Here is a 21,704-nt window from a genome sequence, read left to right on the forward strand (position 1 = left end):
TATAGCTAATACGTGATATACTGATATAGCAAATAGGGGATATACTGATATAGCTAATACGTGATATACTGATATAGCAAATAGGGGATATACCGTGATATAGCAAATAGGGGATATACCGATATAGCAAATAAGGGATATACTGATATAGCAAATAGGGGATATACCGATATAGCAAATAGGGGATATACTGATATAGCAAATAGGGGATATACCGATATAGCAAATAGGGGATATACTGATATAGCAAATAGGGGATATACCGATATAGCAAATAGGGGATATACTGATATAGCAAATAGGGGATATACCGATATAGCTAATACGTGATATACTGATATAGCAAATAGGGGATATACTGATATAGCTAATACGTGATATACTGATATAGCAAATAGGGGATATACCGATATAGCAAATAGGGGATATACCGATATAGCTAATACGTGATATACTGATATAGCAAATAGGGGATATACTGATATAGCAAATAGGGGATATACCGACATAGCTAATACGTGATAGAATGATATAGCAAATAGGGGATATACTGATATAGCAAATAGGGGATATACCGACATAGCTAATACGTGATATACTGATATAGCAAACAGGGGATTTACTGATATAGCAAATTCTTTAGTATATTTCTCCAATAGGAATAACGGGATGAAGTCTGGTCGGAAGCAGTAAAGTCAGTCTAACAGAAATGATGGGTATGACCTCCTTCTGTTCAGATAGAGAGATTTTCACTAAATCTAGTCAAAACTTACCGTTGAGAATGGGGAACCAATTTCGTATAAATGGTGAATTTGACAACCTTAACCCGGACCTGTTGTGTAGGACTCTGTATGAGGAATCTTAACAGCCCTACAGCGCTGAGGGAGTCCAGAGTTTTTTATCAACATATTTCAAATTCGGTCTCCTGTTGCAATGAAGCGAATTTGACTAAATTTGGTTACGAATACCCTTGGTTGAAATAATTCAGTTTCACATGTACTGGCCACCTTGGGGACGACGAGAGGAACCCAAATGAGAAGTAAATGTTTGTGAAGGAACTTTGATCGATTTTGGTTTGAAGCTTTCACTTTCTTCTTTTGATAAATACTTGGCGATATAATTTCGATGTGAATGCCGAATATCCAGGTCTCTTGAAACCAAAAACAAAAAATTAACTGTTTCCAACCGGTTAAATTGAGTGTATATATGAATGATTTGGATGGGAATGCGTTTTCTGTGTTAGGGAGACCTTTAAGCCTGGTATCAATTGTACCTATTTATAGCTTTATAAATGTATTCAACATTTACCAAGAATTTTTTTCCTTGATAACACTATATAAACATAACACATATGTAGGATCTTACATAAGCTTTAATTCATACAAGTTTTATGTAACAAGTTTTAGGAAAGTTTTCTTTCGCAGGCATAAATTATAACAATTGTAAATTTGTTTATAGCTAAGATCGGCCAGTGTTATCGGCCTGGATTGAAGTTATTGAGGGCTCTCCCTGAGTATCTCCAGAGAAAACCCATGTGACTGGACAAGTGACCCCAAACCTGTTCATGTCCGATCTAGGAATTGAACCCTAATCACCATGGTGACACAGTGTTGCTGCCACTCCATGCTGTTACATAGAGTGTATGATCCTTCATTATCCATTCTGAAATCAGATTTGATGTAATTGCATGTCCTTGGTTCCGTCCACAGTGTATAATATTTCTATATCAGTACTGATTTGTTTTAACACTTCAAGTGATAGAATCCATAAACAACAAAAATCTTATCAACAACACAGCTTTTAAGAAACATCAGCTGTGACAGGGATCTGTAATAATGACTAGAAAATTAAGCTGTTTAGTCACCATCACCAATGATTGGGTCATTGATCATAACTTTCTTAATGTTTACAGTGGAGGACACACACACACCCACTTACCCACACTCCATCCAACACACACACCCAAACACATCCATGCTCCACCCAACACACACACCCTCACACATCACACCCACACATCACACACACACTATTGACTTAATTATGGCACAAACTCACAGATATCAAAACATTTACTGTTTATAGATATAAAAAAATAAGTCTAAAACAACCAACAGAAATAGAATATATAGATGTCCAGCTGCTGGTATCAAAACAGACGTCATTGTTTCAATCATCTTTCTATAATGGCAATTCAACAAATGTTTTTAACGAATATATATAAAAATATTTCCCTGTTCCAGTAACAAATAGTGTGCTTTGTCTCCACACATATCAGATTTAGCATCTGAGACCATGACACTTTCAGTTTTTCAAAACATGAATTCATGTAAAATATTTTTTGTCAGCGAAACAAATAAAAGTATAACAATGGAATCTATTCTGTTTAGTGTTATTTAGCTTTACAATGTATGTATACCCAGACATAAACTTTGTCAGACAAAAATCATCTTAGTTTTCTTCTAAGGTACCAAGCACCACCAATAAAAACCAAAAGTCCAATCATCCATCTGAATGCCTTATTAGGTTGCCTACTGTTTGGATCTGGAAGGGATTTTGCGTCTGGGCCATATACTGTGTCAAGGAGTTCTGAGGGCGACACTAACTGAGGGCGTAGATGGTATAGGACTTCATTAGCAGCTCGAAGTCCTGCCTGTACGGCCCCATTCATAAATCCACACCACACTGTGGCCGATTCTGTGCCAGCAAAGTGAATCCTACAAGAATAAGCAGTACACTGTAACACTGTCTCACACCTATATTACAATGACAATCCAGTGTTGTTAGTATTGTCATTTATTGTCATACAACTTCAAGAACTTGCTACTTGTTTAATTTTTAAGCCAAGAGAAAAAGCCATTTAAGATAACATTAACCTGGGGATAACAGTCAGCACAGCTTTAAATGTAATACTACAAAGCTGCAGTTCTATATTCAGACCTGCTGACTGGAATATGAAGTAAAACTCTTCTGATATTTTCTCTGTAATTCAAAAATAATTTCAGCCTCAAAAAAATCTTACCAGTGTAACAATAGTTCTCTCAGGAACATTTCATTACCATCAATGATATCTTGGGTTTATGTTGGTTTATTCATCAACATTTTTATGAAAGTTATAATTTCTTGTCACTAACATATGCTGGTAATGCCTGAGATGATATCCTTTCACCTTGACATGCACCACTGTATTACTATTGTAGTAAATATGTTCATAATTCTTTTTTCAATCACTAGTGTATAAGAAGATATGATTCGCTGATTTTTCTCAGTAGCCAAAAACTGATCCTGTAACTGGTCCTGTTGGACTGCCACATACATATATTTACAGAATTGATCTGATCAAGTTTAACAATTTTTTTATTTTTTATTTTTTTCATTTTTTTTGCAACAGAACGAAAGTAAAAAGTGGACTAAACATTAATGCTACTGTAAGATATGTTTTATTGATTTCAATGCAAAACTAACACTGGAGTAAGGTGTATATGAGAGTGTAGAAAAAATCATCAATCAAAAATGAGTTAATACTTCTAGGTAATATTATAAATTCAACTTGTGAAAGGTATGTCCAATTAGGTATGTTTTTTTGTGCTTACTTTAGAAAGGGATGTCGAAGCCCCTTGACAAGATATTCCATGGATCCTGGAGCCACAGAGCTGGTGGGTGCCCCCTCAATGTAGGGTTCCAGTCCCCAGTCCTTCTCTATATAGTCTACATATGACCAAACTTTGGGGCCAAAAAACTCTGATAGTGACTTCAGCACAGCAGACTTTCTGTCCAGAGCCTACAAAATAAATAAATCACAGGATGGAGCACATCAACAGTGAGATGTGATATGTTTCAGTGAAAGGCTTGTGTTAATCAATTGTAAAACTAAACAGGCTGATATTTTTCTCTAAGCATATAAGGACATTTTAGTGTGCCAACAAACAGATATCTTAACTTAATTAATGACATTTTAAATCTTTAACACTGAGTTTTGAACTAATTAACTGAAAGATTTGAATTCATTGATGGAGTGATCTGAACAGATCAATACAGTGACTTTTTTGTACCATTTTAAAAGCACTTGCTAATAAATTCATTCCATTTTGTTTAGTGATAAGCTACTTATTTTAACTAGGTCAACAATCTTGAAAAATTTTCATGAAGAATATTTGGAATGATAAGATAGTCCAAACAGAACAGTGATGTGGAGTTTACAGGATAATTCCTACTAGATAGTGTATTATTTGTATAATTGTCCTCATTTACTTAATACATGCAGAAACACTAATGTAAAGGAAAATAGACAAGATGTTGATTTTGATACTGAATATTTTACATGGATTTCAAATTCAAATGATAATACTTTAGAAAGTTGCTCCTAACAGGATATTAACTCTAAGAGAATTACCTTAATATTCCAATCCAGATCCCACACACATCTTAACTGTCATTAATATCCTTCAATACAACCTCTGGTAAGCTACCAATTCCACAGACTAAACTTTAGCAGACGAGGGGGCATAACTCGTACTTACATTAACCTGATAAATAACTTGTCCCTACTTACCTCCTGGCATCGCCACTGAACAGCTGCTTTTCCACCTATAAAGGCGAGAAGTGCTGGAGTTCCATTGTAGGATGTGTTATCATACACGATACAAAGAGGGCCTCGATCACATCCTGGCATACGTGTCGGACCACCATCGGTCACTACCTCTCCAGACTGACCAGCTGACCGCCAGAACACCTGTCACATATACTTAATCTTTCTATCTTTTCAAACATTTTAGCAGTTTCCTGCAGCATTTTCTTTTTACTTTTGCAAAATCAGACATACTAAAACTGAGATACAATACAGAGTAGAAAGTATGTTTCAATGGTAAATAGAAATTTATTTAGTGAACAAAAACATGTGTCTCCCCATATTAGCAAATATCTATATTTACTGCCTACAAGGCACGCTGGGGATTGCAAAATAAAACCTTAAGATATTTTATCATTCTTATTTACTTACTGGAAAAAAAATCATATTTTTTGGCATTTTACCTAGAAGTCATGGTGACAGTGACCTAACGACAGAGAACCGCGCTTCAGCTTAAGGTGATGCAAGCTTACTGCATTTTTTTAAGGTATAATCGATAGTTATAAGTCAGAGTTTGAACAAAGAATTATTAGAAGAACCAACAGAACCCTGCTACTAATATAATATGTCTCCCTTCAGTTGAAATAGAGACATAACAACAAAACATCCAGGCAACCTGAAGCTACATACACTGTAAATAACTGTTTGATGGTGTCAGCACAAAGATACTCAATATACCTCACCAGAAACATACAAGTCACTAGCGATAATCCCACCAAACAAATCTCTCTGTAAGCTAGGATTATAACTCTTAAACCTTTCTTTATCTCCAGAAATCACCTTACCTCTTTAAAAGTGATGATAACTTTAATTATGTCACCCATCACCATCCTCTTCATTATCTGCTGTTTTTCAGGCGGTAATGGAGGGGAGAATGTTATTTTCCCTAAATAAAAATGATCATAATAAACAATACACTGCCAATCCGATATGCTGCCCCTTTTTCTTGAGAGGACATGTTGTTTGTTGATACTAGTACAACATAAATATGTTCTTGTTGAAGAAGTTGAGGAAACAGTCTCTTTACTGACAAATGATATACATTAAAGACCAACCTTATCAATGTTGGATACAATAGCCATTTGTTTCTATATCTACAGTAAATCAATGTATATATCTCCATCACTTATATCAGCACATGTACAAACAACAAACACAGACCCAAACAACAAACACATGTACAAACTCATGTACAAACAGCAAGCACGTGTACAAACAACAAACACATGTACAAACAACAAACATTGACTCAAACAACAAACACATGAACAAACAACAAACACATGTACAAACAACAAACACATGTACAAATAACAAACACATGTACAAACAGCAAACACGTGTACAAACAACAAACACATGTACAAACAACAAACACTGACTCAAACAACAAACACATGTAAAAACAACAAACACATGTACAAATAACAAACACAGACTCAAACAAACACATGTACAAACAACAAACACATGTACAAACAACAAACACATATACAAACAACAAACACTGACTCAAACAAACAAACACATGTACAAACAACAAACACATGTACAAACAAACAAACACATGTACAAACAACAAACACTGACTCAAACAAACACATGTACAAACAACAAACACCGACTCAAACAAACACATGTACAAACAACAAACACAGACTCAAACAAAAAACAAGCACATGTACAAACAAACACTGACTCAAACAAACACATGTACAAACAAAAAACACCGACTCAAACAAACACATGTACAAACAACAAACACAGACTCAAACAAACAACAAACACATGTACAAACAACAAACACAGACTCAAACAAACAAACAAACACATATACAAACAACAAACACATGTACAAACAACAAACACTGACTCAAACAAACAAAAACATGTACAAACTACAAACACAAACTCAACAGTAAAAATACAGTCTTTCCTTGTCTTTTTTATTGCTTATTTTGACCAAAAATGGATATCACCCCAATGTTTTTCCCCACCAATTCTTATTTATTTCCTTATCCTAATTTAGTCAGAATATAAGCAAAATTTCATGTAAAGATGTTCATTTAAAAGGAGAAATTTAAGTAGAACAATTTCCAACATTTACTTCACAGTTCAAGACAACCATAACAGTCATGGTGAACTAAATTGTTTTTGTTAGTCTAAATAATTTCCCAATATTTTCTCATCTTTGTTGTAATTAGGTTTATTTGACATGTGCTGATCTGAACCGGTACAATCATTGATTGTCAAGCTTACAAGTAGAATACCAATGCAAAATACTTCTTTTATTTTCAGAAGTTACATCACCAAAGTATTGTACAGTAGGTCACTGGTTGGTCATTCACATTCTGTAACTTCATGATCACTCTTACAACTTTAATGATGGTGAGGTTTACATTGTGTAGCCAGGAAGATTACCTGTTAATTGTAGCGGTGTTGCTATGACAACAATGTGTTGGCATGAAGTTAACCTATTTACTATGTTGGTGTTGCTATGACAACAATGTTTTGGCATAAAGTTAACCTATGAACAGTGGCAATGTTGCTATCAAAACATTGTGGACCTTGAAGTTTACCAGTTTACTGTGTTAGTGTTGCTATTACAACACTGTGTAGTCATGAAGTTTACCTTTTTTGTGGTGGTGTTGCTATGACAACAATGTGTAGCCATGAAGTTTACCTGTTAACTGTGGAGGTGTCGCTATGACAACACGTTTTGCAGTCACACATGTTCCATTTTTACATGATATGTGTACACCATTGTCGTCCTGAAATAAACAATATTTTCATAACTGATTTATTATCAAGTCAACATAGGAAATAAAGAGTATGGAAGGGTGACACCTTGATATGTAAACAGGCCACAAAATAGTTCAAGTCACACACACACTGTTCATCGAATAACTGTATGAAAAATCCCAAACTCACACAGGTCTCTTTATAGCAATAGGAAGGACACAACCTGACACAGGTGACCAAATCACTATAGGAAGGACACAACCTTACACAGGTTACCAAATCAATATAGGAAGGACACAACCTTACACAGGTGACCAAATCACTATAGGAAGGACACAACCTTACACAGGTGACTAAATCACTATAGGAAGGACACAACCTTACACAGGTGACCAAATTACTATAGGAAGGACACAACCTTACAGAGGTTACCAAATCAATATAGGAAGGACACAACCTTACACAGGTGACCAAATCACTATAGGAAGGACACAACCTTACACAGGTGACCAAATCACTATAGGAAGGACACAACCTTACACAGGTGACCAAATCACTATAGGAAGGACACAACCTTACACAGGTTACCAAATCACTATAGGAAGGACATAACCTAACACAGGTGACCAAATCACTATAGGAAGGACACAACCTTACAGAGGTTACCAAATCAATATAGGAAGGACACAACCTTACACAGGTGACCAAATCACTATAGGAAGGACACAACCTTACACAGGTTACCAAATTACTATAGGAAGGACACAACCTTAGCCAGGTGACCAAATCACTATAGGAAGGACACAACCTTACACAGGTGACTAAATCACTATAGGAAGGACACAACCTTACACAGGTGACCAAATTACTATAGGAAGGACACAACCTTACAGAGGTTACCAAATCAATATAGGAAGGACACAACCTTACACAGGTGACCAAATCACTATAGGAAGGACACAACCTTACACAGGTGACCAAATCACTATAGGAAGGACACAACCTTACACAGGTGACCAAATCACTATAGGAAGGACACAACCTTACACAGGTTACCAAATCACTATAGGAAGGACATAACCTAACACAGGTGACCAAATCACTATAGAAAGGACACAACCTTACAGAGGTTACCAAATCAATATAGGAAGGACACAACCTTACACAGGTGACCAAATCACTATAGGAAGGACGACACAACCTTACACAGGTGACCAAATCACTATAGGAAGGACACAACCTTACACAGGTTACCAAATCACTATAGGAAGGACACAACCTTACACAGGTGACCAAGTCACTATAGGAAGGACACAACCTTACACAGGTGACCAAATCACTATAGGAAGGACACAACCTTACACAGGTGATCAAATTACTATAAGAGGGTCACAACCTTACCCAGGTTACCAAATCACTATAGGAAGGACACAACCTTACACAGGTGACCAAATCACTATAGGAAGGACACAACCTTACACAGGTGACCAAATCACTATAGGAAGGACACAACCTTACACAGGTGATCAAATTACTATAAGAGGGTCACAACCTTACCCAGGTTACCAAATCACTATAGGAAGGACACAGCCTTACACAGGTGATCAAATTACTATAAGAGGGTCACAACCTTACACAGGTTACCAAATCACTATAGGAAGGACACAACCTTACACAGGTGACCAAATCACTATAGAAAGGACACAACCTTACAGAGGTTACCAAATCAATATAGGAAGGACACAACCTTACACAGGTGACCAAATCACTATAGGAAGGACACAACCTTACACAGGTTACCAAATCACTATAGGAAGGACACAACCTGACACAGGTGACCAAATCACTATAGAAAGGACACAACCTTACAGAGGTTACCAAATCACTATAGGAAGGACACAACCTTACACAGGTGACCAAATCACTATAGGAAGGACACAACCTTATACAGGTGACCAAATTACTATAGGAAGGACACAACCTTACAGAGGTTACCATATCACTATAGGAAGGACACAACCTTACAGAGGTTACCATATCACTATAGGAAGGACACAACCTTACACAGGTGACCAAATCACTATAGGAAGGACACAACCTTATACAGGTGACCAAATCACTATAGGAAGGTCACAACCTTACACAGGTGACTTAATTACTATAGGAAGGACACAACCTTACACAGGTGAACAATTCACTATAGGAAGGACAAAACCTTACACAGGTGACCAAATCACTATAGGAAGGTCACAACATTACACAGGTGACCAAATTACTATAAGAGGTTCACAACCTTACACAGGTGAATAAATAACTAAATGTTCACAGATAACAGATCAGAAAATGCTAAACCTGTAATTTGGGTATGGAGGTCAGTAACATGGTTTACTACTTTGTGGTGAGATAAATACCTGTTTGATAGCATCAACAGGATGCTCTAGGAGTACGTTATCTTTTCCAACCTCGTCCACTAACAAATTGGATATCTGCTGTGAACCACCCTGAAAAGAAATAAAATATCGCATATACCTGAATTACACTGTTATGATATACAATATCATATATATACATAAATAATTTTAAACAATTTGTTCAATTTCTTCTATTAGGCCCTGCTCTTCCCCGCCTGGGGGCCAAGACCCATTGTGTACACAAAATTGATTTCCTATCAACCAACAATTCTCAGACCAAACAGGGACAAATTCCTGTCATTCATTCAGAAGAAAGAGGATTTTAAAGAATTTCCCTTACTAGGACCTGCCCCTCCTGCCTTTAGGGGCTGAGACCCACCATTTATACCTAATTGATTCCCGTTCACACAAGGTTGCTCCAAACCAATTTTGGACTAATCCTACCATTCCCACTATGGAAGAAAATTCTGAACAACTTTCCCACATTGGACAGCTTCCTTCTTGTTCCAGTGGAATCAGAGAGCCATTTATCCAAAACTGATACCCCTTCACTCAAATATGCTTTCGACCAAATTGGACAGAGTCCAGGAGACCATACAGAAGAAGGATTTTAAGGAGTTTGCCCTATTTTCCCCTATTGGGCCCTTCCCTTCATGTCCAAGAGGGCTAAGACTCAACGTTTATAAAAAGGCAATTCCTTGTACACTAGGATGCTTCGTACCTAATAAGGACAAAATCCACACTTTCCTACAGAAGAAGGATTTTAAGAATTTGTTTTGTTACCTGAATTGGACCCCTTCCCTATGGCAGAGACCAATCGCTTATACAAATTGATTCCTCTTCATACAACAATGCTTTGGACAAATTGGGATAGACTCCACGCATTCTTACAAAGAAGTAAGATTTCGAAGAATATGCTCTAATTCCCCCATCAGAACCATGCCCCTTTGCCATTTTGTATGCAAATTCACCAAAGAATGTTTCTGACCAAATTGGAACAGAATCCTGACATTCCTACAGATGAATTTTTTCTAAAGATTTTGGTCCATTTTCCCTGATAGGCAGCCAAGACCTATTGTTTATAACAAATGGAGTCCCCTATATCCATGTATGCCACATATTGAATTGGGGCAGAATCTATATCCACTATTGGGGCCTGCCTCTCTTGCTAATGGGGGCTGAGACTCACCATTCATAACATTTATAAAACAACTGATTCTCTTACACACTGTTTTATACCTAATAAGGACAAAATCCACACCATCCACACAAGGGGAGGGAAAGGGGGTGGAAAGTAGCATGAGCCAGGAATTAGTGACCCCCTCATATATGTATAATTGAGTTACACAGCCAAAAACCAGCCTGATGAGGAAGACACATTAACACATATATAAACTTGCTCTATTCATATTAACATTGGCAATAGGGCAACTATACAAAAAGAAAGGAAGGGGAAAAATTCCTTTCAGTACTTCTATATAACAAGTAAGAAATGATAACTGTCAAAATTCAAAATCGAAGATGGCCACTTACTGGCCATTACATTTCTGTGATCATTTCCAAATTTTACAACACTCAATTAAGAACAAAAGTGACCTAAAGATGAAATCTGAGAATGATCCCACCAGTAGTTCTGACCCCACCAGTAGTTCTCAAGAAATAGTAACAACAAGAAGGCTTTAAGGACAAACTATGGATAACAGACCACGGATGCTGGGCAGTTGGAATCTGAAGATCGTAGTCTAAAGATATGTCAGTACATGGTTTAAAATGATACTGAAAACTAATCACTGCCTTTATTACTGCCAGTTTCTATAACTGCTGGGTTTTACATTCTGTACATTAAAATGTCTAGTTTTAGAGGCTTTACTCCTGCTTAACTAAACACAGTGAAATTTTCATTATCACCACTCAGTGACCTTAAGATAACAGCTGACGAATTCACCTGTGTGTATGTAAGTCCTAAACAGGTACCTTATCATTAGTAATAACAACAGTGACACAATCCCGGTCTGGTGAGGTCTATATTGTATAAGTTCCCTTGACCAGGTTTATCTCCATATGCACATTTTATCTATATGTTAATGTGTTAATTTCAGATAACAAACAGATGACAGTGATGGTCAAGATCACACCTGTCCTAACTCAGACATGGTTAGGCTGAAGGCTTAGTCTGGACAGTGATCTCACACAGCATGTGAGCTCATTGTATACATGTTTTCTAATTCATCCTTATAAAGTATTTTTGAGTGCTTGGTAATATATAGACTCCTGTCTAGAGCTTCCTAATGACACCACTAAGAGTTTGATAACCTTAGAGGTAGAAACATTATATAGGTGACTCACAAAGATCACAAGACAGCTCTCTAATGACACCACTAAGAGCTTGATAACCTTAGAGGTAGAAACATTATATAGGTGACTTACAATGATCTTAAGACAGCTCTCTAATGACACTGCTAAGGGTTTGATGACATTAGAAGTAGAAACATTATATAGGTGACTTACAATGATCTTAAGACAGCTCTCTAATGACACTGCTAAGGGTTTGATGACATTAGAAGTAGAAACATTATATAGGTGACTTACAATGATCTTAAGACAGCTCTCTAATGACACTGCTAAGGGTTTGATGACATTAGAAGTAGAAACATTATATAGGTGACTTACAATGATCTTAAGACAGCTCTCTAATGACACTGCTAAGGGTTTGATGACCTTAGCTGTAGAAACATTATATAGGTGACTTACAATGATCTTAAGACAGCTCTCCAATGACACTGCTAAGGGTTTGATGACATTAGAAGTAGAAACATTATATAGGTGACTTACAATGATCTTAGACTCCTGTCCAGTGCCCTCTGATGACTCTATTAAGGGCTGAATGCCCCCAGCCGCAGACACATACATGACGTAGAAAAGTACAGAGACTTGAGACGCCTCCACTCCCAAAACTGTGCGGTTCGCAGCATCGATGCATTCCATCGCACCTGAAATATAAGGTTTTACTTTCCTGTTGACTACCACCTTCATGACATCATTTTCTATCACATTGAAAATCACCACATCCTTATCCAAAACAGCCTGAAGTTACACAGCATTTACAAAACTTTGAAGTTCCTTCATATAGCAAGACACAGCCTGAAGTTACACAGCATTTACAAAACTTTGAAGTTCCTTCATATAGCAAGACATAGCCTGAAATCGCCCAGCATTTACAAAACTTTAAAAGTTCCTTCATATAGCAAGACATAGCCTGAAATCGCCCAGCATTTACAGATTTTAAAAAGTCCCTTCATATAGCAAAACACAACCTGAAATCACCCAGCATTGAAATTTCAAGACTTAATAATGCACAGTTACACAGAAAAATCAACTTCAATGTTTCACACATTGCACAAAGGGCCATAATACTATTTCAAGGTTAGCCACACAATTTTTGTATGTGATGATCTGCTCTTCCCTAATATAGCAGTACACTTAGACAAGAGTTTCAATGAAACTGATGAATTCTCCCTGAAAACGACTGTACTGGACACAAAGTATTAACAAAGAACAATGATCTTTAATTAAGGGATTGCAAGCCCTGAACTTAGTATACTGCACATTCTCTTAGTATGACCAGTGTATATATAAAAAGTTTCATCATCCTAGTTTTTATGCAAGTAAATCTATGCTCATGCGAAAAATAATTAACAAAAGGGCAATAACTCTGTAAATGAGGGGTTGAAGACCCTGAACTTGGTACACAGCACATAGTATAGTCAGTGTATACACCAAGTTTCAGGATTCTGGTTTAAATGCAAATAATGTTATGCTCTGGACAAGATATTTTTAACAAAGGGCAATAACTCTGTACTTAAGAGGTTGCAGGCCCCGAATTTGATACACTGCACATCATCTTAGTGTGAACAATGTATAACCCAGGTTTCATGATCCTTATTTTACTGCTGGCAAAGTTATGCTTCGGACACAAAAGGACAGACAGATGGACGGATGAACTGACAAGGTGGTGACTATATGCCCCCCCAAAAAAATATCTACGAGTGTTATAATCTACCTTATTTGTCAACATCTGTAATGTTGCTCTGACCTGTACTACACGTTATTCCTAACAACCCTTCCTTTATTTGTGGGCACTGATTTTCTAAACCCAACATTCATTCTGAAACTTTTAAGTGCATTGACAAAGGTGCTTAAATAAGCAAAAATTGTTGTATGATTTATACAGTAACCTAGTGTCACTGATGGTGAGTATGACAGGAGTACTCACCCTTAGTCCACATGTACTTCCTCATAAAGCTGTCCAGTGACATACCATCAAGCTCCGCAGCCCATTTCTTATGTTGACAATTGTATGGATCTCTGGCATCCACCTTCTTCCTCAGTTTCTCTACCTTCAACACAGATCAACATTTAAAATAAACTTATGACATGCAACAAGGTCTGGATATTTTTACTGATCAATACAAAACATACTTCATTAACAAGTCCTCTATTTGATCGCAAATTACTCAGTAACTCAAATGTAAAGCACCTGGATTAATAAAATCTAATTTATTTATATCAGTCCACTGAGAGAAATTGATTTTAAACATATGCAGGTACTGTATTATTTTTTGTACATTATTGTGTCAAAATTGCATGAAATTTTCTTGAGTAGTTTATTTCTAATTTTAGATTACCTCCATTTTCTTTTATACACCAGAAAATTGCTTATGACTTCACTTAAATGTGATGTCACTTAGCACCAAAACTTCACGTAATTGTGATGTCACTTAGCACCAAAACTTCACGTAATTGTGATGTCACTTAGCGCCAAAACTTCACGTAATTGTGATGTCACTTAGCACAAACAAATCAGATGAAATAGAAAAATCTAGTACTGCATAGGGTATGCGATTTCCCTGTCTCGTGTACAAGAAAACAATTTCTAAGACATCTTTAAACAGACAATAAAAACCTGCTTCAGATAATAAGGTGGATAGAGCCTTTTGTATAGTTAATCCTTACACGGTTGATCATACGCTGTAGATCAATCAGAGCCAGTCCAGACAGCGATGGTATGTTGGAGGTGTAACTGGTCACAGCATCTCCTCCTAGCTGCATAAACTTCCTTCCCTGTATGTACTGAGGGTAGGTTTTCAGACCCAGCTCATTCAACAGTTTGGTTATGTGAGGTTGACACCTGTGTCAAAAGGAACATGAGTGGAGCACTACAATCCGTACAAAAATCCCTTGAAAAGTTTTGATATTGGTGTACAATGTGTTAAAAATAACGTAATGGATTTTATCTATTAAAGAAATTTAGCATTCTTCAAACAATCATTTAAAAATGACCCATCATATCTGACAGCACGCACATTTCCAAAGTCTATATCCATAGATTAATGAATTATATTTATGATTTGAATAAATATTTTACCAGCAGAACAAATACTGCTTTAACATTTGTGCATATAACAGTTACATGAATGGACTTAATATCTTTCATATGTTGAAGTATCTTCTACACCATGTACCTGTAATATTATCTTCTATACCATGTACCTGTACTATTATCACCCATTATCTTCTACACCATGTACCTGTACTATTATCACCCATTATCTTCTACACCATGTACCTGTACTATTATCACCCATTATCTTCTACACCATGTACCTGTACTATTATCACCCATTATCTTCTACACCATGTACCTGTACTATTATCACCCATTATCTTCTACACCATGTACCTGTACTATTATCTTCTACACCATGTACCTGTACTATTATCTTCTACACCATGTACCTGTACTATTATCTTCTACACCATGTACCTGTACTATTATCACCCATTATCTTCTACACCATGTACCTGTACTATTATCACCCATTATCTTCTACACCATGTACCTGTACTATTATCACCCATTATCTTCTACACCATGTACCTGTACTATTATCACCCATTATCTTCTACACCATGTTGTACTATTATCACCCATTATCTTTACACCATGTACCTGTACTATATACCATGTACCTGTACTATTATCACCCATTATTACCTGTACTATTATCACCCATTATCTTACCTGCCAACACCATGTACCTGTCCATTATCTTCTATGTATCACCCATTATCTTCTACACCATGTACCTGTACTATTATCACCCATTATCTTCTACACCATGTACCTGTACTATTATCTGTCCACCCATTGTTTCCTATGTTATATACATGTACTATTAACTTACCTGCCAACCCACTGTCCTCCTAGATCCCATGTTTCTTTACCAACTCCATTGTCAACTTCAACTGTGAAAGTCCTTCCTCCAACCCGATCTGTGCAAAGATAATCCACAGCATCATTGAACTTCCTTCATTAATTTTTGACAATATTTATGCATCCTGTAACTTTAACCATTTTGATACTGGGGTAGTAAATATTGTATTTCCAATAGCCACTCCAGTTTATTCTACAATAGTTCCACATGACCTGGCTTATGGGGTGGACTTATTACAGGACAATAAAATAGTATTAATTACACAGTGGTCGGATTGTTGCCTCAGTACTCTTTTTATTAGTTACCTTTGGCTTCCAAGACCAGAACTCTGAGGCCGGGATCTTTTCTATGTATGTGATAAGCTGCAGTCAGTCCAGAGAGGCCACCTCCTACCACCACAACGTCCACCTCTTGACCACTCAAATGCTGTGCCATATCAGGAAATCGGTTATCGTCACCTTGTCCAGCGCTAGCTGCAGTGACAACGATACAATTTTGCTATAAGTCTATCTTGTTGTCTCTTTAGACCCGGTATAAAGTCCACACCTAGCATTAATTTTGCACTAGTAGGCCTAGTTTCATATTGGGTATAACATCACAGTAACAATCGTTGCGGTGATCAGGACAATGGTTTGGCATTACGTGATAGGAATCGGTGCCATTATTTCTGCTTTGTGTCTCTGGTACTATGACTGGAAACAAAAATGTGAAAAAAGAAACGGTTTACAACAATTGACACTTTACGTCTATCCGAACTACAGATCTATGCGCTGCGTTTGGTTAGCTACAGGTAAGTTTCCGGTGATGGGCGAGAAATATATATACAATGTAAAGGTCCTACTGTGTTGAACATGCGATCATAAACCTAAAGTTGTAGGGTTTCAATACTTGTGCACTCAACTTCTACAGTATTGTACAGAACACACATACACATGAATAGCATCTTTTAATCATTTAGAGTTAGATACAGTAGAGCCAAACAATTAATTAAACTGCAGCTGTTTCGTAGGACAATCTGTAGCAGAGACATATATAACACATATATACGTCTCTGTCTGTAGTAAGTTCCATCAGCTTACTGATAGTAACCCACTTATACTTCATCGAATACTTAAAACACGGACATAGATATATCAAAGTCCGTGCTTTACGTGAAGTCGTTGACCGAGAATGAGGCCTGATAGAATGCTGAACGTAGAGGTTAACAAAACTAAATATCACAAAGAACTATTTTATACTTAAGTAATGCGTCGATAAGAAAAAGAACAAATGATGTGTATAAGTAGGTACATGGTCACACCGCAACATTTTAAATGTGGTCTTAAATATAACAACGTCTTCGGTAATTTTGTTTATGACGTCACTGCCATCTTCATGCAAGATCTTATGATAAGGTATACCAGCTGGTTATCAAATCGGTACGTGCTAGTTTAGATAATGTACGTTAAGGTGATAGAATTATAAGCGAGTTGGTTCTATTCCATGTTTTTAGTCTGGCGACCCTTTCGTCCCGATTGATAGCCCATCGCTTCGTCTGTCAACTGTTAGACTTTGCCATGTGAAAATTTTTTTGCTTCTTGGCTGTGAATGGACAACTTTCCCTTACACGGGATGACTATATGCTGTAATCCCCCTCCTTCCCCTGCCCCCCCCCACCCCCCCGCCTTATTTTCTTTTTTGTTCTCCTCTAGGTCTCTACCCTTTTGAGTATCCAATCAGGATATGTCTATTTGTTATCGTCTCACGCATAAACGTATATAGTGATACTTTATTTGTTCAAACTCTGTTCCTACCTGTGCCAAAGTGCCGAATTAAAAGCGGTAGCTATGTTACCTCACAAACCTTGAATCGTTATGCTTTCCTCGCGAGAGGTCACAGAAGGAAAATAAGACTTCATGTCAACTAACAGACCCTGTCAATGTGGATAATATAAATACAAAAATCAAATTGTCAAAAGTTTAGAGGTTAAATCTCATACACTGATATCACAGTCGGCGCATTTAGGTTTAATAATTGTTGATTGTGGTCGACTCGCGTGAGTTATTGCCCCTGTTTTTTCTTTTTCTTCTCTTCCCTTCTCCTTTCTCTTCCAACATCTTACATATTATATATCTATTGTTTTAGTAATTTCCATGTTTTTATATAGTGTATATAGATGCGTTCAATCAATATTTCAAAAATGAAACAAAATTGGTTTCAATTCAAATCTAAATTTGATGCAAATCTATGATCATACGGAGTTATTTTATCCAATGCCTGGCAAACGATTTTTCATGATTTTCTTATTCAAATTTTTTTTCTAAGCCAGTTAAACTTCGCTATCATATTTTGGCATTACCTTGGATCTCATAACTCGTAACTAATCACTTTTTGCCTAATTCAATTTTTGTAAGGTAGAGATTCTGTTATCTTTTAGAGCTCGGAATAAAGAGCGATATCAGAATTATACAAATGGACCCCAGTGACTCTGATAAAGGGAAATGCGAGTCATACAGAAGTACGGTGCACCCTCACTGTACTATTCCTGCCCTGGTGCTAGAGGACGAGAAGACCATTATTGAGTCCGGGGCTATTTGCCTGTATTTGGCGGATCTCCACAAACGTTTTAGCCCTGGGGCACAGTGGACGGCTGAATACTACAAGTATGTTTAGCTCCATTTTTTTTACTTTAAATTTTGTAACCGAGAGGTATTCCGGGCAATTTTACATGTATCTACATCTTTTAAGTCAAAGTTTAAACTTTTGACAATATCCTTTAAATATTAAGCAATATGAAGTTAAGAACTTGTAAGCAGAGCAAACCTTTTATAGATCGAATTAAGATTATTAAAGTTGACGTTAGGGCCTACAAATATACCCATAGGTATAAGTAAAGGATGTTTCCTCCTTGGCTTCAGCTTCTTTAGACAGGAACATCAGATAGACATATCGCCTAAAAACAACAGAACCTATATAACCGTGAAGTTAAACGTCATCAGAGCTTCACATCAACTTCAGATATCTCTAGCATTATTTATATTGTATCATCTGAAACCATTGTATAATTCCTACAGCTGGGTAGTGTACGCCTGCAGCACACTGGACGACATGATGGAACATATCTTCGTGCAGTGGTGTTTAACACATCCTGAAAATCAGGATGAAAACCTTGTGAAACGAATGGCATACAAATTCCGGGACTTTGCTAATTACTTCAACAAGTACATGGAAGGGAAATCCTACATTTGTGGAGACACGTAAGTATAGATCTGGAACAAGTCAGCAGAGATCCGGAACAAGTTAGTGTAGATCCGGCACAAGTTGGTTTATATCTGGAACATGTTAGTATAGATCCGGAACAAGTCAGTGCAGATCCGGTACAAGTTGGTATAGATCTGGAACAAGTCAGCAGAGATCCGGAACAAGTTAGTAGTGTAGATCCGGAACAAGTTGGTTTATATCTGGAACATGTTAGTATAGATCCGGAACAAGTCAGTGCAGATCCGGTACAAGTTGGTATAGATCTGGAACAAGTCAGCAGAGATCCGGAACAAGTTAGTGTAGATCCGGCACAAGTTGGTTTATATCTGGAACATGTTAGTATAGATCCGGAACAAGTCAGTGCAGATCCGGTACAAGTTGGTATAGATCTGGAACAAGTCAGCAGAGATCCGGAACAAGTTAGTAGTGTAGATCCGGAACAAGTTGGTTTATATCTGGAACATGTTAGTATAGATCCGGAACAAGTCAGTGCAGATCCGGTACAAGTTGGTATAGATCTGGAACAAGTCAGCAGAGATCCGGAACAAGTTAGTGTAGATCCGGAACAAGTTGGTATAGATCTGGAACAAGTCAGCAGAGATCCGGAACAAGTTGGTATATATCCGGAACAAGTTAGTGTAAATAAAAAACAAGTAAGTGTAGATCCGGGTCAAGTTAGTTAAGGTCCACAACAAGTTAGTAAAGGTCAAAACAAGTTATTTTAGACCGGAACAAGTAATTGTAGACGAGGACAAGTTAGTATAGATCAGGAACATGGTGCACACTCAAAACAAGTTAGTGTTAATCAAGAACAAGTTAGTGTAGATCCGGAACGAGTTAGTGTAGATCCGGAACGAGTAAGTGTAGATCCGGAACGAGTTAGTGTAGATCCGGAACGAGTTAGTGTAGATCCGGAACGAGTGAGTGTAGATCCGGAACAGATAATATGTTATGATATTATTTCTTTTATAAAAAAAAAACAAAACAAATCATCAGTAAGTAAACAGAAATCAATAAAAAATGAAGGAACCAAGAACATTTTACTGAACGATTGGAAATACCTCCAACTGACCAAAGAAAATAAGGGCTGTTATACATTACATATTTACCGTACTTAACCTACCTGACGTCACTAAGGACAGGTATACATTACATGTTTACTGTACTTCACATACCTGACGTCACTAAGGACAGGTATACATAACAGATTTACCATTCTTAACCTACCTGACATCACTAAGGACAGGTATACAATACAGATTTACCGTACTTTACCTACCTGACGTCATTGAGGACAGATATACATAACAGATTTACCATAATTTACCTACCTGACGTCACTAAGGACAGGTATACATAACAGATTTACCATAATTTACCTACCTGACGTCACTAAGGACAGGTATACATAACAGATTTACCATACTTCACTTACCTGACGTCACTAAGGACAGGTATACATAACAGATTTATCATAATTTACCTACCTGACGTCACTAATGACAGGTATACATAACAGATTTACCATACTTCACTTACCTGACGTCACTAAGGACAAGTATACATAACAGATTTACCGTACTTTACCTACCTGACATCATTGAGGACAGGTATACATAACAGATTTACCATAATTTACCTACCTGACGTCACTAAGGACAGGTATACATAACAAATGTACCATACTTCACTTACCTGACGTCACTAAGGACAGGTATACATAACAGATTTACCATACTTAACCTACCTGACATCACTAAGGACAGGTATACAATACAGATTTACCGTACTTTACCTACCTGACGTCATTGAGGACAGGTATACATAACAGATTTATCATAATTTACCTACCTGACGTCACTAAGGACAGGTATACATAACAGATTTACCATACTTCACTTACCTGACGTCACTAAGGACAGGTACACATTACAGATTTATCATAATTTACCTACCAGACGTCACTAAGGACAGGTATACACTTGACATCACAACAGATATTGTTAATATATGAACAATAATGACAGTAGATGATTGTCTGTTCTAGATTTACCGCTGCAGATTGTGTCATAGGGTACAACATTTGGTGGGCATCAACAATGAAAGAGGGCTGTCTTATTAACGACCACCCTGAAATCGTCCGCTACCTCGGCACGTTACAGCGCAGAGACGCCTTTCAACAGACATTTCTCTCATAAGGACAGTCATAGGATGTTCTAAAACTATGGGAGAGAGAGAGAGAGAGAGAGAGGATGGATTGGTTTAGGTAATAGTTACATGGTAAATTTAACATTCCTGGCGACGGCCTGTTAATCAGCATTGTTTAGACGAACTTGATTTTACTAAATACTTGACTTGAACCTGTAGCATATATTGTCATTTTATTTCACTGTTTTTTTTATAACATTG

At 37.0% G+C, this 21,704-nt stretch overlaps 2 protein-coding genes across 2 annotated transcripts; one reads left to right on the forward strand and one right to left on the reverse strand.

Annotated features, from left to right (window-relative positions):
- Nucleotides 1–1,354: 1,354 nt before the first annotated feature.
- Nucleotides 1,355–16,805, reverse strand: LOC132547440 (probable flavin-containing monoamine oxidase A). Its single transcript, XM_060211196.1, has 11 exons — nt 16,361–16,805; nt 16,026–16,113; nt 14,794–14,968; nt 14,054–14,177; nt 12,613–12,770; nt 9,781–9,870; nt 7,311–7,398; nt 5,413–5,513; nt 4,553–4,732; nt 3,594–3,781; nt 1,355–2,717 (listed from the first exon to the last, which is right to left on the reverse strand). Exons 1-11 carry the CDS (start codon nt 16,488–16,490, stop codon nt 2,447–2,449), a joined length of 1,593 nt encoding a protein of 530 aa, XP_060067179.1. The 5' UTR covers nt 16,491–16,805; the 3' UTR covers nt 1,355–2,446.
- On the forward strand, nt 14,620–21,493 carry LOC132547442 (uncharacterized). The gene is made up of 5 exons (XM_060211197.1): nt 14,620–14,644; nt 16,786–16,845; nt 18,472–18,697; nt 19,109–19,291; nt 21,343–21,493. The coding sequence occupies exons 1-5, from the start codon at nt 14,620–14,622 to the stop codon at nt 21,491–21,493; spliced, it is 645 nt and encodes a 214-aa protein (XP_060067180.1).
- Nucleotides 21,494–21,704: the final 211 nt, after the last annotated feature.

This window comes from Ylistrum balloti, unplaced genomic scaffold (assembly GCF_031769215.1).
Source record: "Ylistrum balloti isolate Yb309-2 unplaced genomic scaffold, AGI_CSIRO_Ybal_v1 Utg369954, whole genome shotgun sequence".
In the NCBI taxonomy this organism is placed as follows: domain Eukaryota; kingdom Metazoa; phylum Mollusca; class Bivalvia; order Pectinida; family Pectinidae; genus Ylistrum; species Ylistrum balloti.